General features: G+C 31.9%; 3 protein-coding genes across 3 annotated transcripts; all 3 read left to right on the top strand.

Moving 5' to 3' along the window:
* Positions 1-11,352: 11,352 nt before the first annotated feature.
* LOC133318559 (NDR1/HIN1-like protein 26) lies at positions 11,353-12,201 on the top strand. The gene has a single exon (XM_061520571.1). The coding sequence runs from the start codon at positions 11,469-11,471 to the stop codon at positions 12,144-12,146; it is 678 nt and encodes a 225-aa protein (XP_061376555.1). The 5' UTR covers positions 11,353-11,468; the 3' UTR covers positions 12,147-12,201.
* Positions 12,202-14,182: 1,981 nt separating this feature from the next.
* LOC133318522 (cysteine-rich receptor-like protein kinase 25) lies at positions 14,183-14,959 on the top strand. Its single transcript, XM_061520525.1, has one exon. It carries the CDS (start codon positions 14,183-14,185, stop codon positions 14,957-14,959), a length of 777 nt encoding a protein of 258 aa, XP_061376509.1.
* A 6,312-nt stretch (positions 14,960-21,271) lies between these two features.
* LOC133318552 (cysteine-rich receptor-like protein kinase 10) lies at positions 21,272-24,294 on the top strand. Its single transcript, XM_061520558.1, has 7 exons — positions 21,272-22,195; positions 22,618-22,758; positions 22,853-22,974; positions 23,064-23,274; positions 23,396-23,633; positions 23,736-23,886; positions 23,980-24,294. Exons 1-7 carry the CDS (start codon positions 21,382-21,384, stop codon positions 24,292-24,294), a joined length of 1,992 nt encoding a protein of 663 aa, XP_061376542.1. The 5' UTR covers positions 21,272-21,381.
* Positions 24,295-25,328: the final 1,034 nt, after the last annotated feature.

The raw sequence follows: 25,328 nt of genomic DNA, 5'->3' as shown, positions 1-25,328 counted from the left end.
TATGGGATTTGTATTTGTCATTTAACATGAGAAAATCAAACCCATATATATATTTTGTGGGGCCCACACTTTTTGAAGAAAAAAAAAACTACGGCACGCAAAACGAATCTCTATAACATTACACAATCACTTTTTCTACAACATAACTCTTATAAAACCCATATATATATATACAGTGGCGGACCCAAGAAAAAAAATTTATGTCTGCGCTGCCCCCGAAATTTTTTTTTGTAAAGAAAGTTTAAATCAACGCTCTTAAACCCGTTCATAATCTAGTTGCTTCCATAACAAGCTGCATGCAATAGTTTGACCAATTATTCCCCCCTAAATCTTACCATACATCATCATTCTATTTCATAGTGGGGAATAAAAAAGTCAACACTACTAGTACATAAGGCAAGCAAAATCAGAGTGAAGGCATCGCCTCTAGATATTAACTTATTTGAGAATGTCAGACCTGCAATCAATCCTCTTTTTTTATAAAAATGAAAAAGGAAACAAAGGATGAAGAGAGCATGTGAATGTGTACGTGACAGGGGAGGAAGAATAAGTTTTCTCTCTAATCAATTTGCGCTGCTACGTTGTTTTAATCATCTCCGTACGTTGCTAACTAATATAAGAATAAATATCTTTTTTCGTCCCTAACAAAAAATTTTATCCCTACTTTAGTCCATTATAAAAAAAAAATTAGTCACATGGTCCCTATGAAATTCAAAGTGGATCAATTTTGGTCTTTTTGAGAGACTAATGTAGGTCTTTTTTGAATTTGTGAGGGACCACGATTTTAACTAAATTGATTCACTTTAAATTTTTTAGGGACCTCAAGATTAATTTTTTTTTTGTATGGGATTAAAATGGGAATCATGTTTTTTGCTAAGGACTTAAAAGAGTATTTACTCCTAATATATATATTGAACTAAGAGACAAATAAGGACCTGCAACCAAAAAAAAACTGAAATAAATTTTTTTATGACCGCACTTGAGGACATTTGCCCGCAAGTGGGTCCGCCACTATATATATAGACAGGATCCTTTGACACCAGTGTCAAATTTAAAGTTTGACACCTCATCTGAGAGCTATTAGATCAAAAAAGATCAACGACAATGATTTGTAAGCATGTGACACCATTGATCTTTTTTGATCTAACGAGGTGTCAAAGGATCGAGGTATGATCCTTTGACACCGATGTTAAATTTAAAATTTGACACCTCATCCGAGAACCGTTAGATCAAAAAAGATCAATGGTGTCACATGCTTATAAATCATTGTCGTTGATCTTTTTTGATCTAATAGCTCTCAGATGAGGTGTCAAACTTTAAATTTGACACTGGTGTCAAAGGATCTTACCTCATATATATATATATATATATATATATGGCAAAATGATTTCTGCAGCTGCTGTACCTACAATAAGCAAGGATCCGCGTTCGGATCCTAGGATACGGCACCGGATCCTGAGTTTTTTTTTAAAGCCGTGGGACCCACTTTTTTGTATGAGCTGTAGATAACATTATCTACGGCAGCTGCAGAAATGTTAAGCCATATATATATATATATATATATATATATATATATATATAAAGCGGGGAAGGGGAAGGGTGTGGTGGAATGAAAGGTATTTTTTTTTAACTGAATTTTTAGCATTAGACAAAATTAAAGGCACATGCTGAGAGGGGTTGGTTTGGTGGATGTCATTGACTCATTCAGTTAGCTACTGCATGCGCTACTGGCAACTGGCTATGTTAGAGCTTAAGCAGAAAGGCTACCAGCTCGAACTCCTATCCCATCTTCCACCGTTGCCTTTGTATGTTTTTCCTCGTCTCCGTTATTCACTATTAAAATTGTTAATTAATTTTTATCATGAATAAAAAGCACCAACTGTTGACGTTGCCTACCGGCACCGCCTTCAGAACAGTTATCATTATAGTAAGTATTTTTGGCTTTAGTTTTGTATATTTAGGCCGTTCTTAATAGCAGCAAGAATGTTTGGTGTCCTCTTGATTCAACAGTACAAATTGCCATATCATGTTTACCGCCAATTTTTTAAAGAAAATTTATTCACATAAAAAAGTCACTAGTACCATGAGTTTTTACTGTTTAGAACGCACATGATTAAAAGTGTATAGATATAAATAACAACAACATAATAGCTTCACATAAAAAAAAAATTATATTGAAAGAAGGCACATGCAATAGTAGATTCATTAGTCTCATTATAAAAGAGTACACATCGCCTATATACAAGGAAAATGTACCAAAAAATAAAAATTTGTCCCGATAGGAACAAAATCAAACTTTTAGAAAAACTTACCCGAGCAACTGGGGTTGTAGCCCCCAAAATGGAGTATCAAATGCAGGGGAGCACAACGGGAGAGAATTAAAGAACAGAGAGGGGAGAGGTTCGATAGAAAGGTTATTTAGAGATTAATTAACTAAGTTATGTTTCTCAACCTCCCATTTTTATAAGGTCAAAGGGTGTTTAAGTAAGCAAGTACTAATTAATGATGATGATTATAATTAATTAGATCTGATGTTATAACTTTACAAGATATATATAACCTTCCAAGAAAAAAAAAAGCAATATAAACTTGAAAGCAATAACAGAGCAATTTTGATATAGTAGTTGAAGAGGCAGAGCGTTTGTTTGCCTGAAAGAGTGGTGTAAAAAGTAGGTAGATTGGCACTTTCATAACTTGTCCCTTGAACACGAAATTGTTTGATTTTTATTGCAACGTGTAAGGAATTAATGGTCGATTGAGTAAGACAAAAGCACTACTTCGAATACTAACGAAGAGGAGAATAATAACGGGAACACGTGATGAAAAATGATACGATGGTCCTATTTTTCTGTTTTGTCCTTTAGCCAAGTCGATTCTTTATCTAAGGTACTTACTACTTACTAGGAAAATCACTCTATTGTGGTATATGTTGGATATTTAGTCTAATCAGAGTATGCTGTTGAATAATATTACTTCCCGTTTCAACCTTTTCAAATTAACCCCGAACGGAATCACTTCTATACATAATTGTGTTTTATGAGTAAAATATCGTGTAAGTAGGGTATAGTACTTAGTTAACACGCGGTTTTGTTGAATTTTTGCAGTATTAAACATTAATAATCAACCGCTTACTCCATTCAAAGATTTAATCAAGTTCAAAATAAATGAAATAAAACTATATTTTTAGTGCGGCGGTAAGATCGAAGCACAATTGTATATTTATTATTATTATGAAAAATTAAATCTGAGAAAATTTCCAAATATGATTTTTAATTAATATTCTATCTTGACTTGACCCGTTACTCAAAACTTGGACAAATTACAGGACTACCATATTTTGTTTTAGAATCTAAATGTAAAGAGATAATAAGATTAATTAGGATTTCATTTCTGACTGCTTGATTATAAAAAAATGTAGTATTGCATGTATTAATTATCACAAGAATAATTTTCACCAATTGATGAGGAAAGTTGTTCTATTATTGTATTAAAAATTCACAATCATTCTCCAAAAAAATAAAATAAAAAATAAAAAATTCACAATCAGAAAAGCTTATGAAACTGCAATTTTTTTTTTCTAATATGATATAATTTTAACTTGTTAAATTGTTTAATTTTAAGATGATCAAATAAATATTCGTTACATTAAGGCAAACAAAAAACAATTCATTGAAGCATAAACAAAAGTTATTTCAAGAGATAATTTTTTATATCAAAACATCCTAATACGAAAAAACCATCATATATAAAAATTGAAAATAAAACAAGTTCTGGTAATTCCCTTATCAATTGGAATATTTGTACGATCGATCCGATAGAAAAAATATCAAGGTGAGTAGATTAGTTTAATCAGAGAAATCCTTTCTGGAGCCTTCTATCCTCCACTGCCTTGTCTCCGCAACTTGTCACCCTTTTGCTGATTCTAATCAAGCAACGCAAACTTCTGTTTCTTTTTGTTTTTATTTTATATATCAAACACCTCCCAACTTAAAGAAAGAGTCAATATTTTAGCCTCCCTTTGTTTAGCTTGGGTTGTCTAGACCTATATTTATAATGGAAAAGTAATATGAAGGATATACTTGCACATGAAAATGGTTAACACTTTACACGTTAATAACCCACTTTCCGTAGTGCATCTTTTCTACTGCATATCCACAACTTCCTCCATCCATTTAATTTTCTTTGCCTTAAGCTTTCCATGTGAACTCCACATACAACAGTATCACTTTCCATTTGATACTTCGGAAACGGTAAGGACAGATATAAGATTATACATTATCTTGCTCTGTAATTTGGTCGTTCAAGTCACAAAAAGTTATTGTGGTCATATTCTAACATTTTTCCTTTCCACAATATATATTTCTTTTATTAATTTTCCAATACCTTGGCCCTGATACCAGGGAAAACCATATAAAAAACCTCCTATGGTTTGTGATTATACAAACAGAAGGACCATAACCACAAACAGAACAAGTTTGGTGCGGCTAATAATGCCGCATCCCTTATTTTAAACACACTATAGAATAATAACATATTCATCACCCCACCACCAAATGTCTACATAGTAGATTAAATAGGAAGGGACGATACCAAGACGTGCTTGTTGGTTATAAAAAAAAAAAAGGCACTAATATTGTTGTCTAAGTCGCATAATTAAGATTTGTGTGCGGTAGATATAATATCAGCAAAGAGAGTGTAGTCTCAAGCAGCCAAGCTTCCCAACCCAAGACCGATTCCTTATCTTGATTACGTTATCTCTTTTGTTGAACATTTGAGACGTCCTTCTCTTATAAGTAATGGTCTACGTTGCACCATAATGAGCAACGTGGCTAAGAATTGATATGAGGTTTTGATGTTACATACGAGACAAAATAGAAATTAAAAATTAAAAAAAGAAAGATATATAGTAGTATTCGACTATTCGTCTTCTTATATTGAAAGCAAAAATATTTACACTTGAGGATCTAGCAAGATATATAGTAGTATCGTCTTCCTATATTGAAAGCAAAAGGACTGGAATATTTACACTTGAGGATCTCGATATGCCTTTCAAATTAATAGAGACAGATAATTTTTTCGCCGTACTTTAGAGTCTGTTTGGATCCTCTTATTTTTAAGCTAGAAGCTACTTATAAGCTAAAGCTAAAAAAAAGAGCTTAAAAAAAGAAGCTAGAAGCTGTTTGGAAATTATATAAAAGTTTTAGCTTAAAAATGACTTAAAATCACATATTTCAAGAAAATTATCTCTCTCTATCTTTATCACTCTTCATTTTAAAAAAAAAGCACACAATTCAAGAAAAACAGATAAGAGATTAAAAAAAGCTCCTCCTAGGAGCTTTTAGTTTTCAGCTTTTTTCTTCATTATAAAAAAAAGAGCTTTTCGTTATAAGAGTTTTTCCCAAAACCTGTTTGGCCTAGCTTATGCTTATAAGGAGCTTCTAGCTTTAAAAAAAGAGGATCCAAACAGGCACTTAATAACATGACGTTTGCTTACAAGGGGAAAGGATTAAGATTATATACTAGTGGTTAGTGGAGCAATTGAGGAGTTATATACGCTGTTAGATAACCCAAAATAGGGTGGTTCAACACACCGCATTTTAATCAAATTTTTTAAGATGAGTCATTCCATTTATATAATACTCACTTAATTTACTTTTAACTAATGTACAACTTCACTATTCACACTTAAATTTTCAACGTTCTCCCTCTTTAAAGCAAAAATTCAATTCAAGTATTCATGGAATTATATCAAAATTTGTCTACACTCATCAAGTTATTGGCTAACGTGTTTGGAAGCGTTACAAACCCGAATACCAACCACAATCTCCAAATACTTGATTTATACAAGTCGATCAACTATTGAAACTCTTACACTATCAAGAGAGTCCAAGATAGGGAAGATCTCCATTCACACATCAATAGACTTAAATGACAAATCAACAATAAGTAAGTTCAACATCACATCTTAACCTAAAACCTTAAGACGTTAGATTTACGCGTCATATCCCTTACATACCCATTTTGTCCATTTTATCTATAACTAATGTAGGATTTCACTCCTCACAATTGGATTCTCAACATATATACTATGCATGCGGGCAATTAAATAAGATCGCTACAGTGCCTAAGTTGTTTGCTAATCCTCTCATCCTCCTTTTCTATATAAAAGCCGTGCCAGAGAACAAATTCTCTACTAGAGTATAGAGAAAATCTTAAAAAGGCGTTTGGTACAGGAGAATTTTTTTTTATCCGGAAAATAATTATTACCGAAATATAGTGGAAAATATATTTTATTAGAATATTACTAAAAAGTTGTTTGGTAGACTTATATTTTCCTGAAAAAATTAAGTTAATTTTACTGAGTTTATGTTTGGTTGGTTATGAAATATTAGTGGGAATGTGAGGTTATTTTACCAAAATAACCCCACCTTTACTTTTCATTTAAAAAATTTAATTTAGATTTACGCGTCATATCCCTTACATACCCATTTTGTCCATTTTATCTATAACTAATGTAGGATTTCACTCCTCACAATTGGATTCTCAACATATATACTATGCATGCGGGCAATTAAATAAGATCGCTACAGTGCCTAAGTTGTTTGCTAATCCTCTCATCCTCCTTTTCTGTATAAAAGCCGTGCCAGAGAACAAATTCTCTACTAGAGTATAGAGAAAATCTTAAAAAGGCGTTTGGTACAGGAGAATTTTTTTTTATCCGGAAAATAATTATTACCGAAATATAGTGGAAAATATATTTTATTAGAATATTACTAAAAAGTTGTTTGGTAGACTTATATTTTCCTGAAAAAATTAAGTTAATTTTACTGAGTTTATGTTTGGTTGGTTATGAAATATTAGTGGGAATGTGAGGTTATTTTACCAAAATAACCCCACCTTTACTTTTCATTTAAAAAATTTAATAACCTTACTCATACTCATCGTTCAAGATATCAGATTTGACAATGTTGCTAAAGTCTCATTTACCTTCTCCTTCATAGCATTTTTCAACTAAAAAGATGTAGATATTGTTCAAGCTTCTGCACCAAAGCATAACAACCAAGTGCATGAAGACATGATATTGGTCAAGTTGAAAACAATCATTCCCTATAATCCAGATCTACAGCGAGTATGTGCTGATGCTGCTACTACAGCTTTACAAAAACTTGTATGAAAATGATAAAAAAACACTTGACTTTTCATTGATCGAAATGGTAGTGAGCCAGCTAATGGTCTCACACAGATCAGAAGGTTAATTTGGTCAGCATCTTCACGGCTTATTTTCCACTTCCCCGGTCAAGAAACATTTCCATATAATCCATGGAACTTTGGAGCTGGGGACTGTACAAAAACTTACACACAACAGCCATCCCCGGGGAAAATATTTAGTCTGGAAAGTTATGCATTTTTTGTTACCAAACGCGAGATTGTTATGTAGCCAAGGCTGGTTTCCCGGGGAATGAAAAATATTCCGGATACCAAATGTCCCCTAAGTGACTTCAAGAGCAAAATTAAATTCTTACCATATTTATCGTTAAAAAAATATAATATGAAACTATTAATTTTATATTTATTTAATACCTTAAGTTTTTTTTTGTTAAATTGGTTCATAACATGGTATTAAAGTATTTGTAACCAAGTAGTAACATGTTCGATCTTCAAAGTCCACATTCTATTAATAAATAATTAAATATTATGAAGATTTTTATTATAAGTAAATAGATCTATCTATTGTCCACTCTTAAAGTCCAATATACTCTTATGTGAAGAAGCATATTAAAAAAAATATAACATTAGAAAATGATCTTCACTGACCACTTAAAATTTTAAGTTGAATTGCGCTTTATAATTACCTCAATTTTAATAATATTTTAATATCATCACTAAGGCAATACACATTGAGAGCCTGTTTGGATCCTCTTATTTTTAAGCTAGAAGTTACTTATAAGCTAAAGCTAAAAAAAAGAAGATAAAAGCTGTTTGAAAATTAAATAAAAATTTTAGCTTAAAAATTACTTAAAAGCACATATTTCAAGAAAATTATCTCTCTTTATCTTTATCACTCTTCATTTTAAAAAAAAACACACAATTCAAGAAAAACATATAAGAGCTTAAAAAAGCTCCTCCTAGTAGCTTTTAGTTTTCAATTTTTTTCTTCATTATAAAAAAAGAGTTTTTCATTATAAGAGTTTTTCCCAAAATCTGTTTGGCCTAGCTTATGCTTACAAGTAGCTTCTAACTTAAAAAGGAGAAGATCCAAACAGACACCGAATGATAAAGAGTTAAACAAATCTTACTCTGAAATTTTTTCGAGAGAGAATAGAATCCTCATGGTTTACACCATTCTTACTCCAACCACTCGTTGCCTATCCTCACTAAAATAATCTTGGTGGCCTTTAAATTCAAACCCATACCCGTTGAGTACATTCAAAGTATGTGGTCACTTTGCATGCGACAAGTTCTCAATACTGGATTGAAAGGAATGTATTTGTATGTAGTATAGTATATTGCACATACTAACAAAAGGGTAGAAGCTAAAATGGTTTGTTTTTTTATTCAATGATATATTATAGGGAAATTTACTTATTATGTTGTTGCAAAAGAAATCTTCTTCTACCACCGAATATAATTATATACTCCAGAAATTATATAATTATAACATTAAAACTATTTTTTTTTCTCTCTTCAAAAGTTATCAGCTAACGTGGAGAGAAAGAGAAAAACAAAAAAATAATTTTTTTACAGTAGCAGAAAAAGAGAGAGACCCTAAATTATATGTTGAAAGAACTGTAGAATTATCGTAACTACAGGAGTTAGGGGTGTTCGCGGTCTGGATTGGATAGGTTTTGGAAGCAAAAATCATCTGATTCAATTCCTTCGGCTTGATCATGTAATCATCCATTTGGTTTTAATTTTTTTTCAAATCCGATCCGATCCAATCCAATCCAATTTTTTTCGGTTCGGATTGGATCGGTTTTCGGTTTTTTGAGAATTCTAAAATTTATTTCATGATTATTGTGCAAATAACATCTTTTGTAAAAAAATAAAAATTGGCAATAAGATATGAAACTCTACACAGATGAAAATTTGTTGATGAGATGTGACTAAATTTTTTCTTGGGTTTAGTTGATGGGTTAATGAGTCTTGAGTTTAAAAAATTTTGGGCTATGATTAGGGAAATGCCTAAATTGATAGAGGGGAATTAATATATTGGATCGATTTTCATCAACCAATCCGAAAACCGATCCAATCCAATTAAATTTTGCGATTTTTTTTCGATTTTCGTTTTTTCAGTTTTCGATTTATTTGGTTATCGGTTTTTTCAGTTCGATCACCACAATTTGAATCGGTTTGGATCAGTTGGTGAACACCCCTAATAAGAGTTGTATTCCTCCTCTTTTTAGTTTTTAGTTTTTTTTTTTCAGGTGTGTCCCTATCCATTTGAATGAGATTAATCACCTTTGTGGAGTAGAGCGTGAAGGCTTTCACCACTAGTTCCAAGGTGCTAGAAATGTAACCAACGATCTTTCAATCACAATCCTCCGTTCCTTAGTCACAACTCGCTTATCAACTGTACGCCAGCCAAGCCTTGAGGTTTTTTTTTGGTCTTCTAACGGCATAGATTGCTTCCTTTAACCTCGTGTGGCGGTGAACTTGTGAGGATCAATTTGGTCTTTAATTGTTATCATCGACAGATACTATCTCAGATTAGGGGTGTGCAAAAAACTGATTTGCTGTCTTTGATCTGACCAATAAATACTTATTTTTTTGAACTGAGTTTAAATACTGACCCACTTTTATTTGGATCATTTTTAGACCTGACTTTTTTTTAATAATAACGCATTGATCATAAACTTGATCCATACCCATTATGTGAAAAAAAAAATCACAATTATGGTTCTCTCTTGTTGATTACTAAGTAAGCAGAATTATTGATTTAAAAAATATTAATAATTTATATCTTGCAAAAAAATGTTTTGTTTTTTTGTTTACCCATTTGGATATGTAAAAACAATTGAACTTGTGCGTTATTCACCTTATAAGTTCTGTGGGCTCTTGTTTAAGGAGACATGTTAGAGAATAATATAAAATATTAAAAAGTTTATTACCGATCAAATTAAACTTTTGGGTTGAAATGGTTATTTAGAGTTATATATTTTCTCTCGCTTTATATCTACTGCTTTTTTTTTAGTTGGTTTAGAACCAAAAGTTTAAATTCGATGTATTATTATTAAAAACATTTACTGTTAGAAAATAAAAATTATTAAACCATTTTAATAATTAATATTTTTAGCTATATTTTTTAAAGATAATTATCATCATAGGTTACTTTTTAAAATTATTAATGCATCAAAATTAAATCATTAAGTCTATGCTATATTAAAATAAATATCGAACCCCTCTCCAAAGAAAATTTTCCAATATTTGCTGGGCCATTTGTCAAGCCTGCAAGCCCTTTCAATTGCAGTCTTATTCTCAATTTGGGGCTAGGTAGAGCAACGGAGTTTTTCACTATGCTAGCTGGTCCATACTATAACTGATAGAAGATTGGGCTATCAACCTCCATTTGATGGAGTTTGATATTAATTATTGTATTTGTATTCCGTTGAATAATAGATTAGTTTAACAGTTGAACATGAACCTCGTATATTTTTAATTCTACCTTAATCTTTTTCCTTTTCACACTTCCTTTTTACAGGGTTGTATGCTTGATTGTTTGCTTTACAAAAGTCGTTCGCATATATCAGATATTTTCCTGTTAAATCGTATCATGTGTTTTCTTTTCTATTTTTATCTTCAGTGAGTATTGAGAGTTATTCTAGATTTGTAAATCACAGTGAGAGTACATAGTTCCAGATTTGCAAACTGTCTAATGCTGTAAAACCGTTCCTTGGTGACTTGGGAATTAGGCAATGAAATGAAATTGAAGAAATATATGCATGTGGGAGCCTAAAGTAATATGCAGATGGGTCCCCAAATACACATGCCTTGATCTCCTTAACTGGAATTCGTATATATACTTTATGCAACATTATACGAAACCTTAATTTATACCTTATTCCCGTCTAAATAATTAATTACCCATCATTCTTTAATTATATTCATTGCTATATATATATATATATATATATATATATATATATATATATATATATATATATATATATATATATATAACAAGCATGATCTTGATGAAAAATTGAAAACACTTCTTATTTCTTCTTTATTCCTTCGCTATATATATATATATATATAGAGCTGCTGGTAGTTGATAAAAAAATTGTTAAAACTACTACAGAAAAGCTTATTCTTTTCTTTGTCCACGCACCATACTCAAAGTTCCAAGTTCCAAGTTCCGTTCCTTCCTTTTCTACTCTCTGCAACTTCACTACAAAACCACAACAACAAGCGTTGTTCATTTCTCAAGCGCATCATTCACCATCTCCTATATCGAACACAAAACCAAAATGTACAGCCACGACCACGTACCCGTTCACCATGTCCCAGGTCCGAACCCGAGACCCATGAAGCGCCACCACACCGCCCGGTACTACGTCCATCGTGTCCGTGACAGCCTCACCACCCGGGTCTCCAAGGTCATCTGCGCCACCTTCTTGGGCCTCCTAGCCATTATTGGGCTCATCACTTTCATCCTCTGGCTCAGCCTCAGGCCCCACCGGCCCAGGTTCTTTATCCACCAGTTCACCATCCCGGGTCTGGCCCAAGAATCCGGTTTCGAAAATGCCCAGATCACCTTCAACGTGACCGCCCGAAACTCCAACCAGAACATCGGGGTTTACTACGAGTCCATGGGCGGGTCGGTTTATTACCATGACCAGAAAATCGGGTCGACGCCGTTACCTTTTCCGTTTTACCAGGGGCCCAAGAACACGAAAGAGGTGGATGGCGTTCTCGGTGGTGCCACGTTGACCGTTAGTAGCCAGAGTTGGGCAGAGTTCCAGAGCGATAGGGCTGATGGTAGCGTGGTGTTCCGGTTGGAATTGACGTCCGTGATCAGATTCAAGATTTCCACGTGGAACAGCAGGCGTCACACGATGCACGCCAACTGTGAAGTGGGCGTGGGACCCGATGGCTCCCTCTTATCCAATTACAAGGACAAGAGGTGCCCCGTCTACTTCTCTTGAGAACGCTGCTTGGCACGTCACATGGACATGGCCTTGTAATTTCACTATTTTGTTTTTAATCGATTCTCAAAAAATAAAAAAATTCTTATTTATTTATTTTTTGTTTCTTCATTCACCTTTTTCATTTTTTTCATTCTTTAAAATAGTGCATTTCTGTTTTAGATTTATGATCACTCTGTTCTGCTGTGTTGTCTTCATAATTTTCAGATATTTGTATTGGGATTTATTACATTACAAATAAAAACTATTTTTAGAGTTCCATTACGTGGCACTTGTCCTTTATTACTACATAAATATAAGTGGTATAAAATCAGGAAAAATGTTTGTCATTTTAAATGACACAAAATTATGTCATTTTAAGAGAGAGATAGACACAAAATAAAATTTTTTATTTAAAATTTAAATTAAAAAAAAAACCATCCACTTTCTCCTCTATGATTTTCATTTTTTGTGTCTATCTTTTTCCTAAAATAACATAACTTATGTCATTTAAAATGACAAATATCAAACCCATAAAAATATCACAAACAGTTAGAAACAATGATTACATTTAATTTAGTATAATAATACAGGATTTATTTATTGATGAATTGTACAAAAATTTGATACGATGAGAATCTTTAATAATAGCAATTGTATGAAAATCGAATCGGACCGGTTAATCCAGAAAGACAAGGATTTGAACTTGAGTCAAGATATTTAATAATTGAAAGGCTTATCATTAGATCAATTTTATTTGTTGGTTATAATATTTATAATTTAATATTTATTATATAATTTTAATTTAATCAGTTGAATTATTGACTCAATACACCACCTAAGTCAATAATCGATTCAGGTTTAATAATATTGAATATTAGTATTTATTTGATTTTGAACCTTAAATATTATCACAAAGAAAACATTCGTTTTTGGCAACAACAAAAAATTTATGTTGCTGCAAAATTTTAATCTCCTATCATACTAATATTTACACGGTGGGCCCCATCATACTTAAAAAAATGACGTGAGAGCAACAAGAGATGATTTTCTCCATCTCCCCTTGATTTTTTTGGGGGAATAGAAAGAACATTTAAATTTTAATCTCCTACCACACATACATTTACATGATGGGTCCCATCATACTTAAAAAAATGATATGAGAGCATAGGAGGAGAAAATCATCTCCCCTTGATATTTTTGGGGGAATTAAAAAATCATTTATTTTAAGGGTTTGTTTTTTTGCAGTTATTACAGATAAGTTATCTGCAGTAAGTCCAATACGACGTTATTTTGGAGCGGAAATCATAGTATTTTTGTAATTTTAATTTATTTCAGGGTTATAATAATCTTTATATTTATAATTTTTTAAAATTTCAATATCAAAACGACATCGTTTTAGTAATAAATGTAGATAACTTATCTGCAGTATAAAAATGTTTTTCCCTTATTTTAATCCTACAGGTGGCACAGTTGATAGTTTTTCCCTTATTTTAATCCTACAGGTGGCACAGTTGATAAGCGTTGCTATACCCACCAAACAGATTGTTGTGAGGCTATGCATTAAATATCAACTATTTTCAAAATTGTATGTGGGCTTTGTATTTTAACAAGGTTCATTCCATTAATTAATGCTATTGACTATGTCCATTAAGGATCATCGACTTTTTGGCAAATTTTTTATCCTCACGCGATGTAATTCGCTACGACTAATAGCAAACTTTGTTCGCCAATGATTTTGTAACATATGACATACTTTCGCAAGAAAAAGCTAACTGAACTAAGTTTGCTATTGGTAGCGATTTTGGTACGTAATATGGCCACGTATCACGAAATCATAGGCGACGAAGTTCGCTACCAGTCGTAGCAAACTTCGATGTGTGACAGCTAGTAAAAAGTACCGTTTGTGTAACATTTGGATAAAAAAATTGCCAAAAAGTGACACTTTGGTCGATGTTTCAAAGTTCGGCCTAATTCTAGTTTTATTCTTTATGCCTCCTAATTCTATTAATTTCTCTGAGAGTTTGTGGAAACTCCCTTGTCCCCCGTTGCAGGACATGCTACGCTCAATTATCTTTTCCCTTGCATTCTTCAACCATACTCCAGCTGCTACAAGTATATCTTCTTACCTGCCACCACCTTACTATAACTGTTCAATCAACAACACTTACGAACCCAATAGCACCTACAATACCAACCTTGAGACTCTTCTGTCATGGCTTTCCTCTGATGCCACAAACACCTCCCAAATCTACAGCACCAGCATTGTAGAAGGCAGCACTTCTTCAGACACCATCTATGGTCTTTTCATGTGCACAATAGGAGATGGGGATCCTAATTGTAAAGATTGCGTGATAAACTCAGCCAAGGTGATAAAAAAACTGTATCCCATGGCAAAGGAAGCCATGCTTTGGGCTGATAATTGCTTCATGCGTTACTCCAATCATTATTTCTTCACCACAGTCGAAGAGATTCCTAAACTTATCTTCATGAATGAACAAGACTACGGGGGACAGGTTGGCCAGTTCAACAGCATACTCTGGGAAACCATGGACTATGTGATTTTTATAACAGCGAATGCTCCTTCTGGCATTATGAAGTATGGTTACAAGTTAGAGAACATCACAGCTAAACAAATGCTATATGCAATGGGATATTGTATCCTATACCTTTCCTATGACAACTGTTGTTGGTGTCTCAGCGATGCCATAGCAGAAATTCCAACCTCTTGTTGTAGAGCTAAAATTGGAGGAAGAGTTATTTACCCCACTTGCGGTGTTAGATATGAATTATATCCATTTTACCATTCAATGGCTTCAGCAAAACACTCGTAACTAAATTCTACAGTGGGTCCTTTTCGCGCTTTAGCACCACCAGGTTTGGTTTGACATAACTATTAACAAAGCCTTTTACAATTTTTCTCTTCAAGTAAGCATCAATGTAATATTCTTACAGGAATCTATGTCAATGACACAACGTATTGATGTTCATGCAGGAAAAAGAAAACATTTCATATCAGTGATCGTTGTGGTTGTAGTATTAGTTGTATCTGAGGTGCTATTCTCTTTGGGTTTTCTACGCAGTAGACAGAGGAAGAATCACGAGACTATTCTCAAAAAATGTTGTAATGTGTTAAATTAATAAAAAAGAAAGAAGAAAGCATTTAATTAAAGGAGACTTGCATAATGAAAATTTTCGACGAACAATATTTTCGTCCAAATTTTCGATGGAACATATTTTCGTTGAAAATTTTTACCGGAATACATTTTCTTTGATAATTTTGACAGAAAATATTTTCGTCAAAATTTCATCGAAAGTTTTGAGGGAAATATTTATGTCAAAATTGTAGGCGAAGCACATTTCTATGAAAATTTCAATAGAAAACATTTTCGTCAAAAATTTTGACGGAAAATATTTTCGTCCAAAAATTTGATGCAAAAAATTCCATCAAAATTTTGTATGGAATCTAATTTTTGTCGAAACTTTCGACGGAAATATTTATGTCAAAATTTTTGACGAAAAATATTTCAGTCAAAATTTTCAACGGAAAACATTTCCAACGAAATTTTTTCGAAAGAAAACATTTTGAAGAAAAAAATTCCTTCAAAATTCTTGACAGAATCTAAATTTCGTCCAAAGTTTTGTCGAAAATATTTTTTGTCCGAATTTTTGATAAAAAAATATTTTCGTCGAAATTTTTGACGAAACACATTTTCATAATTTTTTTTTTTATTGAAAGCATTACCGTAAAAAATTGACGAAAAACATTTATGTCAGAAATTTGGACGGAATTATTTTTTCTGTCGAAACTTTCGATGAAATTTTTTCTGTTGAAAATATTTAAAAAATCATGTTCGTCAAAACTTTTAACGGAAACTAAATCCTATAAAAAAAATTTGACGAAATTATGTCATGTCAAAAAATTTGACGCAAATATATTTTGACAGATAATTTTTTTTTTCCCCTTTCGACGAAAAAATTCCATCGAAAACATATTTTTCGTAATTCGAAACGTCCATTGAAAATACGATATTTTTTAGTTGTAGGAAAAGTACATAAATAAATTCTTTTAAATTTAAATTTAATTTACTTTGTAAAATATAATAATTATATTAATTTTTGAAAAAATTTGTAAAATAATAAAAATATCTCATTAACCTTCTATTTTTTCTTTACCATTTTTTTAACTCTTAAACAAGGAAAGAGACTACCCTTCAATTTCCTTCTCTTCTTTCCCCTCTCCCCTGAATTCTCTTTCTTCCCTTTCCTTCCAAACTCCTTAATATATACATCGACTTTATTTTCGTTGATATATAAATTTCATTGAAAATTTAACAGTAATTTTGATGAAATATTTTTCGTATTAAATTCTGTCGGTAGTTGAAACTTTTTTGGTAGTGTCACATTTAAAAAATGATTCACACTTATGTAATTTTTACGATTTAATGCTAATGGTAAATAAGTAATTTTTAATATTTCCGCCCTCAAATTAGGAGAACTTGTGTGAAGGGTTTTAAAGAGTTTTATAAAAAACCCTAATTCTCTTTTCCTATTTTTTTAAACTCACAAGACACGAGATTTCCTTCCGCTCCAAATGATATCTCTCAAACAAATGCTAAGTGATTCATCTCCATTAGTCCTTTGTAGTGTCTAATTCAATGGACATATACATCGCCTTCGACTGTGACTTATTCAATATGATGTGTTTGGTTTTTAAATATAGCCGCCTGGAGTATACGTGAGTTCTTTTTACATGTAATGATTGAAAATCTCAAACACAAGCAGACAATAATGTCCCCACAATCGCAATATCTGAACACTGGGGGTTATTATGATGTATAAATTATACACACACCGGAATAACGTGCATTTTATTGTTATTTTATGATTTATGTGTTATGCATTTGGAGAAATGAATGCAGCAATAAAATGTGGGGTGCAGAAAAAAAAAATGTATAAGAAAAGGTTGACGTTGGACGGTTGGAGATACATCAGCCCACATGTGAATAGAATGATGAGATATGATATTGTAACAACCAATTAGTGTTATTATCAAACAATTTCACCGTTAGATCGATTAGGTTGATTCAACAGTTATATTTATTTTCATCTTTGTATAGTTATGATTCTCTATATTTAATGCTTTATATTTATTTTTACCTTTGTATGGTTATGATTTCCTAAATTTAATGCTTTCACATTAAATATGAATAATCATAACCGTACAAAGATAAAAATAAATATAACCGTTGGATCAACATAATCGATCTAACGGTGAAATTGATTGGTAGTAATATTGATAGTAACACTAATTAATTGTTACAATATCCTACCCCGATAATGATACAAGAATTGTTACGAACAAAAAAATTAAAACAAGAATTTGACTTTATTAAGGAAGCATCAACTCAAATGACTTTACTAAGAAAATCTGACCTCTTACAACAAAATGTTTTTTTTCAAATAATTCTTCTGACGATCTTTATTCAAATATTTCAAGGTTTAAATAGATAATATAAGTCAACAAAGTAACTACTCACTAACACTAAATAGGCTCCACTAATAGCTAATGTCTAAAGTTGAAATTCAAATAATAAAACAAACAAAATAACTACCCACAACCCACTATTTAAACAAACCAACAATTCATAAAATAATAAAAAAAATTGTAACATTCCCTCCCCTAAAAATTACTTTTGTCCTCAAGAATAAAATCAAGATCAAGTAAATGAATCATCTTCAATATCCATGTCCATCTTTCCTTTGCTGTTAATTGGAAAACGTCCTCTCGCCTCAACTCTTTCTTTCTTCTTCTCAAAGAATTTTAGAATTGAATTTCTTATTGGATATCCCATGTCTAAATGAAAGTGAGATCTTGGTTGAGGGGCCTTATTTGATAGAGATACTTCGACACTATTTAAATTTTTAATGGTAATGTTGAGGTGAGTTGCTCTTTTGGTGGAGAGAGAAAGAGATAAATGTTTGGATGTGGAAGTCTCACGTATGAAATGAGAACAATAGAATTGGGATGGTTTGGTTGTTGGTATTAGAGCATTTAGCCGATTGGAGAGTTTGATAAGCATCTCCTTGAATTGATCTGCCAAAATCTTAATCTTTCCAATTGTTTCTCCATGCGTGGTGTTTGTGCCTGGTTCTAATACCAATTGTTACGAATAAAAATATTAAAATGGGAATTTGATTTTATCGAGGAGGTCTGACATCAAATGGCTTTACTAAGGAAGCCTAACCTATTACACAAAGTATTTTTTTCCAAATAATTCTTCTTATAGGCTTCACTGATAGTTGGATCTGGATTCGTGAAAATTCACATGACCATGTCATGTAAGAAATCATAACCATACAAAGGTAGATCAATGGTAATAAAGGAGGAGAGAGAGAAAATATTAAAATAGATAGTTACAAAATCATAACCGTTGATTTACCTTTGTATGGTTGTGATCTTCTCACATGACCATGTCATGTTTTTTTTCACATGAGATCCATTTCCCTGATAAATAACAAAACAAACAAAATAATTATCCACAACCTATTATTTTTTTTTTTTTTTGATAACAGACAACCTATTATTTAAACAAGGGTAAAGTGTGTGTCATTTTAAAAGATGTAAAGTTGTGTCATTTTAAGAGAGAGAAAAAGATAGATAAAGGAGGAGAGAGAGTTGACAAAAAAATAAAGGCGTGGGTCTCACCTCTTTATGAGAGTGAAAGGATATAAGTTGTGTCATTTAAAAAGATAAACACTTTTTTCTTTAAACAAACCAACAATTCATAAAATAATAATAAAACAATAAAAATAAAAAACTGTAACAAATGGCAAGCCAGATACAATGTTTGGTTGATTTAGACAAGGAAGGAGATATTTCAAATCACACTATGTCCCGTTATCTTTTTTTTGTACATGGTCCCATTCTCTCTCTCACTCTCTGTGTGTGTAAACCTCTCTCTCTCTCTGTGTAAACCTCTCTCTTTCTCTTTTAATAGACTTTAGACTTTACCAAAAAATTATTTAAATAATGTTATTTAATCTATTGATATTTTGTTCATGATATATTTTTATTTTTTTATACTAATAATATTAACGTAAGATACTTTAAAAAAATTTATACATATTTTTTTTGGTAAATAAATTTATACATATTACATAAAACATAAATAATAAATAAGGATTTTGATTAGTTTGTCATGTGTTTAAAGAAAAATTATGAAAATGTATTTAAAAATGAGTTATAAAATTATTTTATAAAATGAAAAAAATTATTATAAATAATTAAATATTTTTCATTTCCTTAAAGAATTAATTAACATGTCAAAATAACTATAATAAAAAAAATTACGAAAAAATATAATAAATTCCATTTAAATTATGCATTTAAAGTTAAAAAAGTGCATCTGAATATTGCTACATATAAATAAAATAAAAACAAATTATATATTATTATATTGTAAATATTAGTAACTTTATATTATTTTTTGAGATCATAAGTATACATACCAAAAATTATTTTTAAAATTTTTTAACTATAAAATGTTCTTAAAATAAAATAAAATAATTAAATATATATTAAAATTTATTTATTAAATAAATAATTAATAAATGTAAATATTTAATTTTAATACACGAGTATAAATTAATTAGTATTCCATTAAATATAATAATGATGGTTTTTTTTGGATGGATAAGTAAGCTTCGGTGGGTGTAGGGGTTAAGTCTGTGTTTAAATATGTCAGTATGGTTTAACCTGTTACTTGTTATGAATATAATTATCGGTCTTTGGCCTGACTTATTTACAAAATATAAAAGTTTGATTTGACCTGTTAAAAAAAATAACACAACAAAAATTTATCAAAATAGAATATATGATCAACAGCTCTAATAATTCCATAAAAATTTATAAATTTAATGTATATCCAAACAACATGATATAGAACGAAATCATTCAAAAATTATGTTTAACCAATTAAACAGGGTGAAATTGGTTGAGGAGAGAGAGTGCTATTATGAGTAGTATAAAAAATATAAAATAAAAATAAAAATTAGTATATTAGACCAACCTGGGAGGCTTTAAGGCTAGACTTTTGAATTGTAGTCTAACCCTTTTTATTAAAGAAATTTTTATACAAATTAAAACCTAATTCTAATAACTAATTATAGATATGTAAGCTCTCCCTTCACCAATTGGGCCAAAGATCCTTGAAAATCCCCTTATTCGTTTAGGTAGTGTTTGGTTGAAGGTTTATTTTGGGATTGAGGGGAAAGTGTAAGTGGATATTGGAAAATACCACGTTTGGTTCAGGTTTTTTCAAAAAATACCAGACAAATAAGATAGATGGGAAAATGACTTTTGTGTTGATTTTTGGATGAAATTCACTGTTACAGAATACCACTTGAGATGTGGTATTTTGAGATAACTGGGGAAGTGAAGAAAACAGATGCAAAGTTTCTCCCGAACATAGATTTTGCATATTTAAATAAATTTCCCTGGTAATATTTGGGTCAACCAAACAACTTTTTTTACATTTTCCTACCAAACTCACTTTCCAACCATTTTCCTATCAATTACATTTCCCTAGTAAAAAAAAAATTTCTCCCAAACCAAACACTACCTTAGGATTGTTTACCATTCCTACTCCGGTGGGAATGTCGAATAAAAGTAGCAAGGATTGGTTTAAGTGGGTTGTTACTTGTCATAAGACTTTAATGTTTCTAAAGTGAATGTAGATGAATTATCTACATTCGCTTTCAAAATGACATTATTTTGGGTTAAAAAATTATAATGAAAAAGACTATTATAACTCTGAAATAAATTATAATTACAAAAATACCTTGATTTCTGTCTCAAAACGACATCATTTTAGACTCAATATAAATAAGTTATCTACATTAACGATAGAAAAAGCGAACTCTTATTATAATTGCTATAATATTATTCATAATGGATACTTGAAGTCGGTCTTGATATAAAATGATTCAGTGGACGTAACAACATGTCTATCAAAAAAAAGGTTGAGCTTAGGAATTAATTAAGGGAGGAAAATAAGTACTAGTGCGTTGGGCTAATCATCATTATATCTATTTTTCAAAAAAAAAAAAAAAAAGCATGATAATTACATTGTAATGACTAATACCGTTCTAACACTAACCTTAAAGATTATAAAGAAAGAAGATATATTCTGCAAACCCACATTGTTATGCTTTGTTTGCACTTTGTCTGAGCTACTGGTTCCCCTTTCCAAGCATGGGTTCCTTCCATTTGTTCCTTCTTCTTCTAACTTTGTTTTCCTTCTCTGTTCTTTGCTCTGCCTCTCCCATCATCCAAGCTGCTATCCATCAAGGTCCCAAAGCTTACTATAACTGCACAAGTAACACCACTTTTGCTGCCCTTAGCTATTACCGTTCCAACATCAAAACACTACTAGATTGGCTCTCCTCCAATGCCACTAGCCATGCCAGATCCTACAACGCCACAGTTGCTAGCAAAAACACTGTTGACACTGTCCATGGTTTCTTCCTTTGTACAGAAGACATCGACCCAAAAAGCTGCCAAGAGTGCGTGATAGAAGCAGCCAAACTTATATTATCACTCTGCACGATGGCAAAAGAAGCCATAGTTTGGTACCAAGTGTGCTTTGTCCGCTACTCTGATCGTCTTTTCTTCTCCACCGTAGAGGAGAGTCCTAAAATGACCTTTATGAACGATCAGGATTATGTGGGTGAGGTTGGGCGTTTCAACAATATTCTGTGGGATATGATGAACGATTTGAGAATTGTGGCAGCAAATGCTTCTAATAAATTGGCTGACATGTCAGTGAACATCTCAGACAACCAAAAGGTATATGGCTACGCTTGGTGCGTCCTATACCTATCCATGGAGAATTGCAGCTGGTGTCTTAGCGATGCCATAGCAGAAATTCCAACCAGTTGCTGCAGAGGAAAATCTGGAGGAAATATATTATATCCCAGTTGTGGTGTTAGATACGAATTATATCCATTCCACAAGGCACACAAGATAGGTTCTTGGATGCCCCCGCCACACCGTTTGGCTCCACCAGGTTTCATAACTATGATTATCCCTCTTTTAATTTTTCTTAATTTCATTACCATTTCTTACACAATGAGAGATAGCACGCACCAGTGGTTTTGGAAGAACAGTAATGTCCAATGAGATTATTTTGATGAAGTTATTCCCATACCATATGTTACTATCAACCCATGACTATTATCTGGCAAAAGATATATCTTCTGCAAGAATAGAAGGTAATCTTTGACTTTTTTAGAATGAAAGTAAGGAGGGTGGAAAAAGAATTCATAACCTATGAGAGAGATCATACGTGTTGTCTATATTCATTGTGCATGTTACCGTTAAGATAAATTGTCTACAAGTTCAGAGAAATCTATTGTTTAGCTGCATAATTATTGTCTAATACTTCTTGCTGAAAAGTAGAAATGACACAGGGCACTGATATTCATGCAGGAAAAGGAAAACAGAAGACAATAACAATAATTGTGATCGTTGTTCCAATTGTTGTTTCGCTGGTGCTTTTAGCTTTGGGCTGCTGCTGCTTTTTATACAGAAAAGAAAGAAAGAATCAACATGATATTCTCAAAGAAAGCTGTAATGCGGAAAAACTTGCACTTTTTTTTGCAACCTCAATGAAGCATTTCCTTTGGCCAAATAACTTAAAAGAATTCAAATTTGTTTGCTGCAGTTGGGAATGACATTACTGCTTTGGAGTCCTTGCAATTTGAATTAGCCAAAATTGAAGCTGCAACTAACAGATTTGCTAAAGAAAACTGGATAGGCAAAGGCGGATTTGGAGAAGTCTATAAGGTAAATATGTTAACTAGTACCATACTAAAAGAGAGTATCACCTGCTTTCTACTTATTTACCATATTAACTACTTCAATATATTTTTCAGGGTATTCTTCCAGATGGACAAGAAATAGCTGTGAAGAGGCTTACAGGAAGGTCCGGGCAAGGTGCAGTAGAGTTTAAAAATGAGGTTCAAGTTATAGCCCAGCTTCAACACAGAAATCTAGTGAGGTTACTAGGATTTTGCTTGGAAGGTGAAGAAAAGATACTCATTTATGAGTACATGTCAAACAAGAGCCTTGATTATTTTTTATTTGGTATAGTCCTTCTAAAGTAAACTATATTAAACATTAAGCAAAAAATGAATGACTTTATATAAATCCATCCTGATTTGAACTGAATAAACGACCATTAGGAATAACTTGACTTATTTTGTAGATACCCGGAAGCAAGGAATATTATCTTGGTCTGAACGTCATAAAATCATCATAGGAGTTACTCGAGGAATTCTGTATCTTCATGAGGATTCTTGCCTCAAAATAATACATCGTGATTTAAAACCTAGTAATATTTTGTTAGATAGTAATATGAATCCAAAAATATCAGATTTTGGTATGGCTAGAATTGTTGCTGCAGATCAAATTGAGGACAATACGGGCAGAATTGTAGGGACATAGTAAGTTTCTCTTTCCTACTCTTCTGCACATTCTCATATGTGCTGTTTTACCTGGCAATCATTGTCATTGTCGCTCACTAAGCAAACATGTTTTATATACAGTGGTTACATGTCTCCAGAATATGCAATGCACGGACACTTTTCTGTGAAATCCGATGTTTTTAGTTTCGGAGTCATGGTTCTAGAGATTATTAATGGGAAGAGGAAAGGCTGTTCTTCTGAACCGGAATGTGTTGATGACATCCGGAGACACGTGAGTACAAAATTTCTTAGATTTTTCTTTTCCAAAGTAGAAACTATCGAGTTGAGAGAATGAATTTGATTAGTTCACAAATGGAGATTGTAGGCTTGGACAAAATGGACAGAGCAAACCCCACTAGAACTATTGGATCCTAATATAGAAGGACCTTATTCACAAGAAGAAGTCATCAAATGCATCCACATTGGTTTGTTATGTGTTCAAGAAGATCCAAATGATAGACCTACAATGGCAACAATTGTTTTCTACCTCAACAGCCCTTCAATCAACTTGCCATCACCTCATGAACCAGCATATTTTAAGCGTAGTAGAAAAGAGGACAACCTGACGACCAACAAGGAATTGGATAATCTCTGTGATTCCATCAACGGAATTTCTCTGACTAATTTCTTTCCTCGTTAATTCAAGGGTGTCATCAGTCTATGCTGTATTATGATCTGTTGTTATATAATAATTATGGAACATGGAATTTAACCATGTGTTAAACTTTTTGAATGAATCTTCCACGGTTTGGAAATATATGATATTAAATTATAATATATCCTCAAGTACGTTTACATCTTCGGATACAAATAAAGGCAATTTCAGAAAATTGGGGCAACAACATTTGAATTTAGGCAATTCTGTTCCTGGACTCTTTGGAGACCTATCTTAAAATTCAGAATTCCTTAAATAGAAAAGACATTAACCATATTCCGTATTGTATATTTTAAGAGACATTTTATCAAACAGTTGGGGGTGAAAAGAATGGTAGGCAAAATGTTACAAGTTTGTTAATGCTAGGTAAGGATTATCATGGTATTAGAATTGATGAGAAAATCACCTGTGCTGAACCCGAAAACTGACGAATCTCAAGACCACGCGAATGCCATGAGTGATGACTGGGAAATGAATAAGCAAGAACATATGGCAACTTGCAACTATGCACTCTACAACCGAACTGGTAAGCTAATTAGAATAAGAGTGGGCCCTTACTATTCACTGAGAACAAGTTATACCAAAAAAAGAAGAATAAAAAAACCATTTTTCACTAAAATAAATCTGACCTCCCTCCTCCAACAAAAAAAAAAAAATACTCAATTTTATTATTATTTTTCTTATTAAAGAGTTATTCATTTGAATTTATAATGCAATCATTTTCTTCATAATATGATAGCGCCATGTTATGAAAGGAAAATATTATTTAAAAAACACTGCGCAAACATACTTTTTTATTATAATTTATGCATGGATTCACTAGTCCAGTCCTGTACAGAAATTATTTGTTTTTTCTTTTATAAAATGACATTATCATTTTCTAAATAAAGTGATGATCTAAATCAGAAATCTTTTATTTTTTTTTCTTAAGATCATACCACTGTCATGTAATACGATTAAAACAAAATATATATTTTTTGGTACGGAAACCTATCAGTTTCTGCCGAGAGATACACCAT

Source organism: Gastrolobium bilobum, unplaced genomic scaffold, assembly GCF_033153095.1.
Source record: "Gastrolobium bilobum isolate Gb01-03AN ecotype WA unplaced genomic scaffold, APGP_CSIRO_Gbil_v1 utg889, whole genome shotgun sequence".
Lineage (NCBI taxonomy): Eukaryota > Viridiplantae > Streptophyta > Magnoliopsida > Fabales > Fabaceae > Gastrolobium > Gastrolobium bilobum.
Note: the sequence above shows the minus strand (reverse complement) of the source record. Positions and strands in the feature narration are given on the sequence as shown.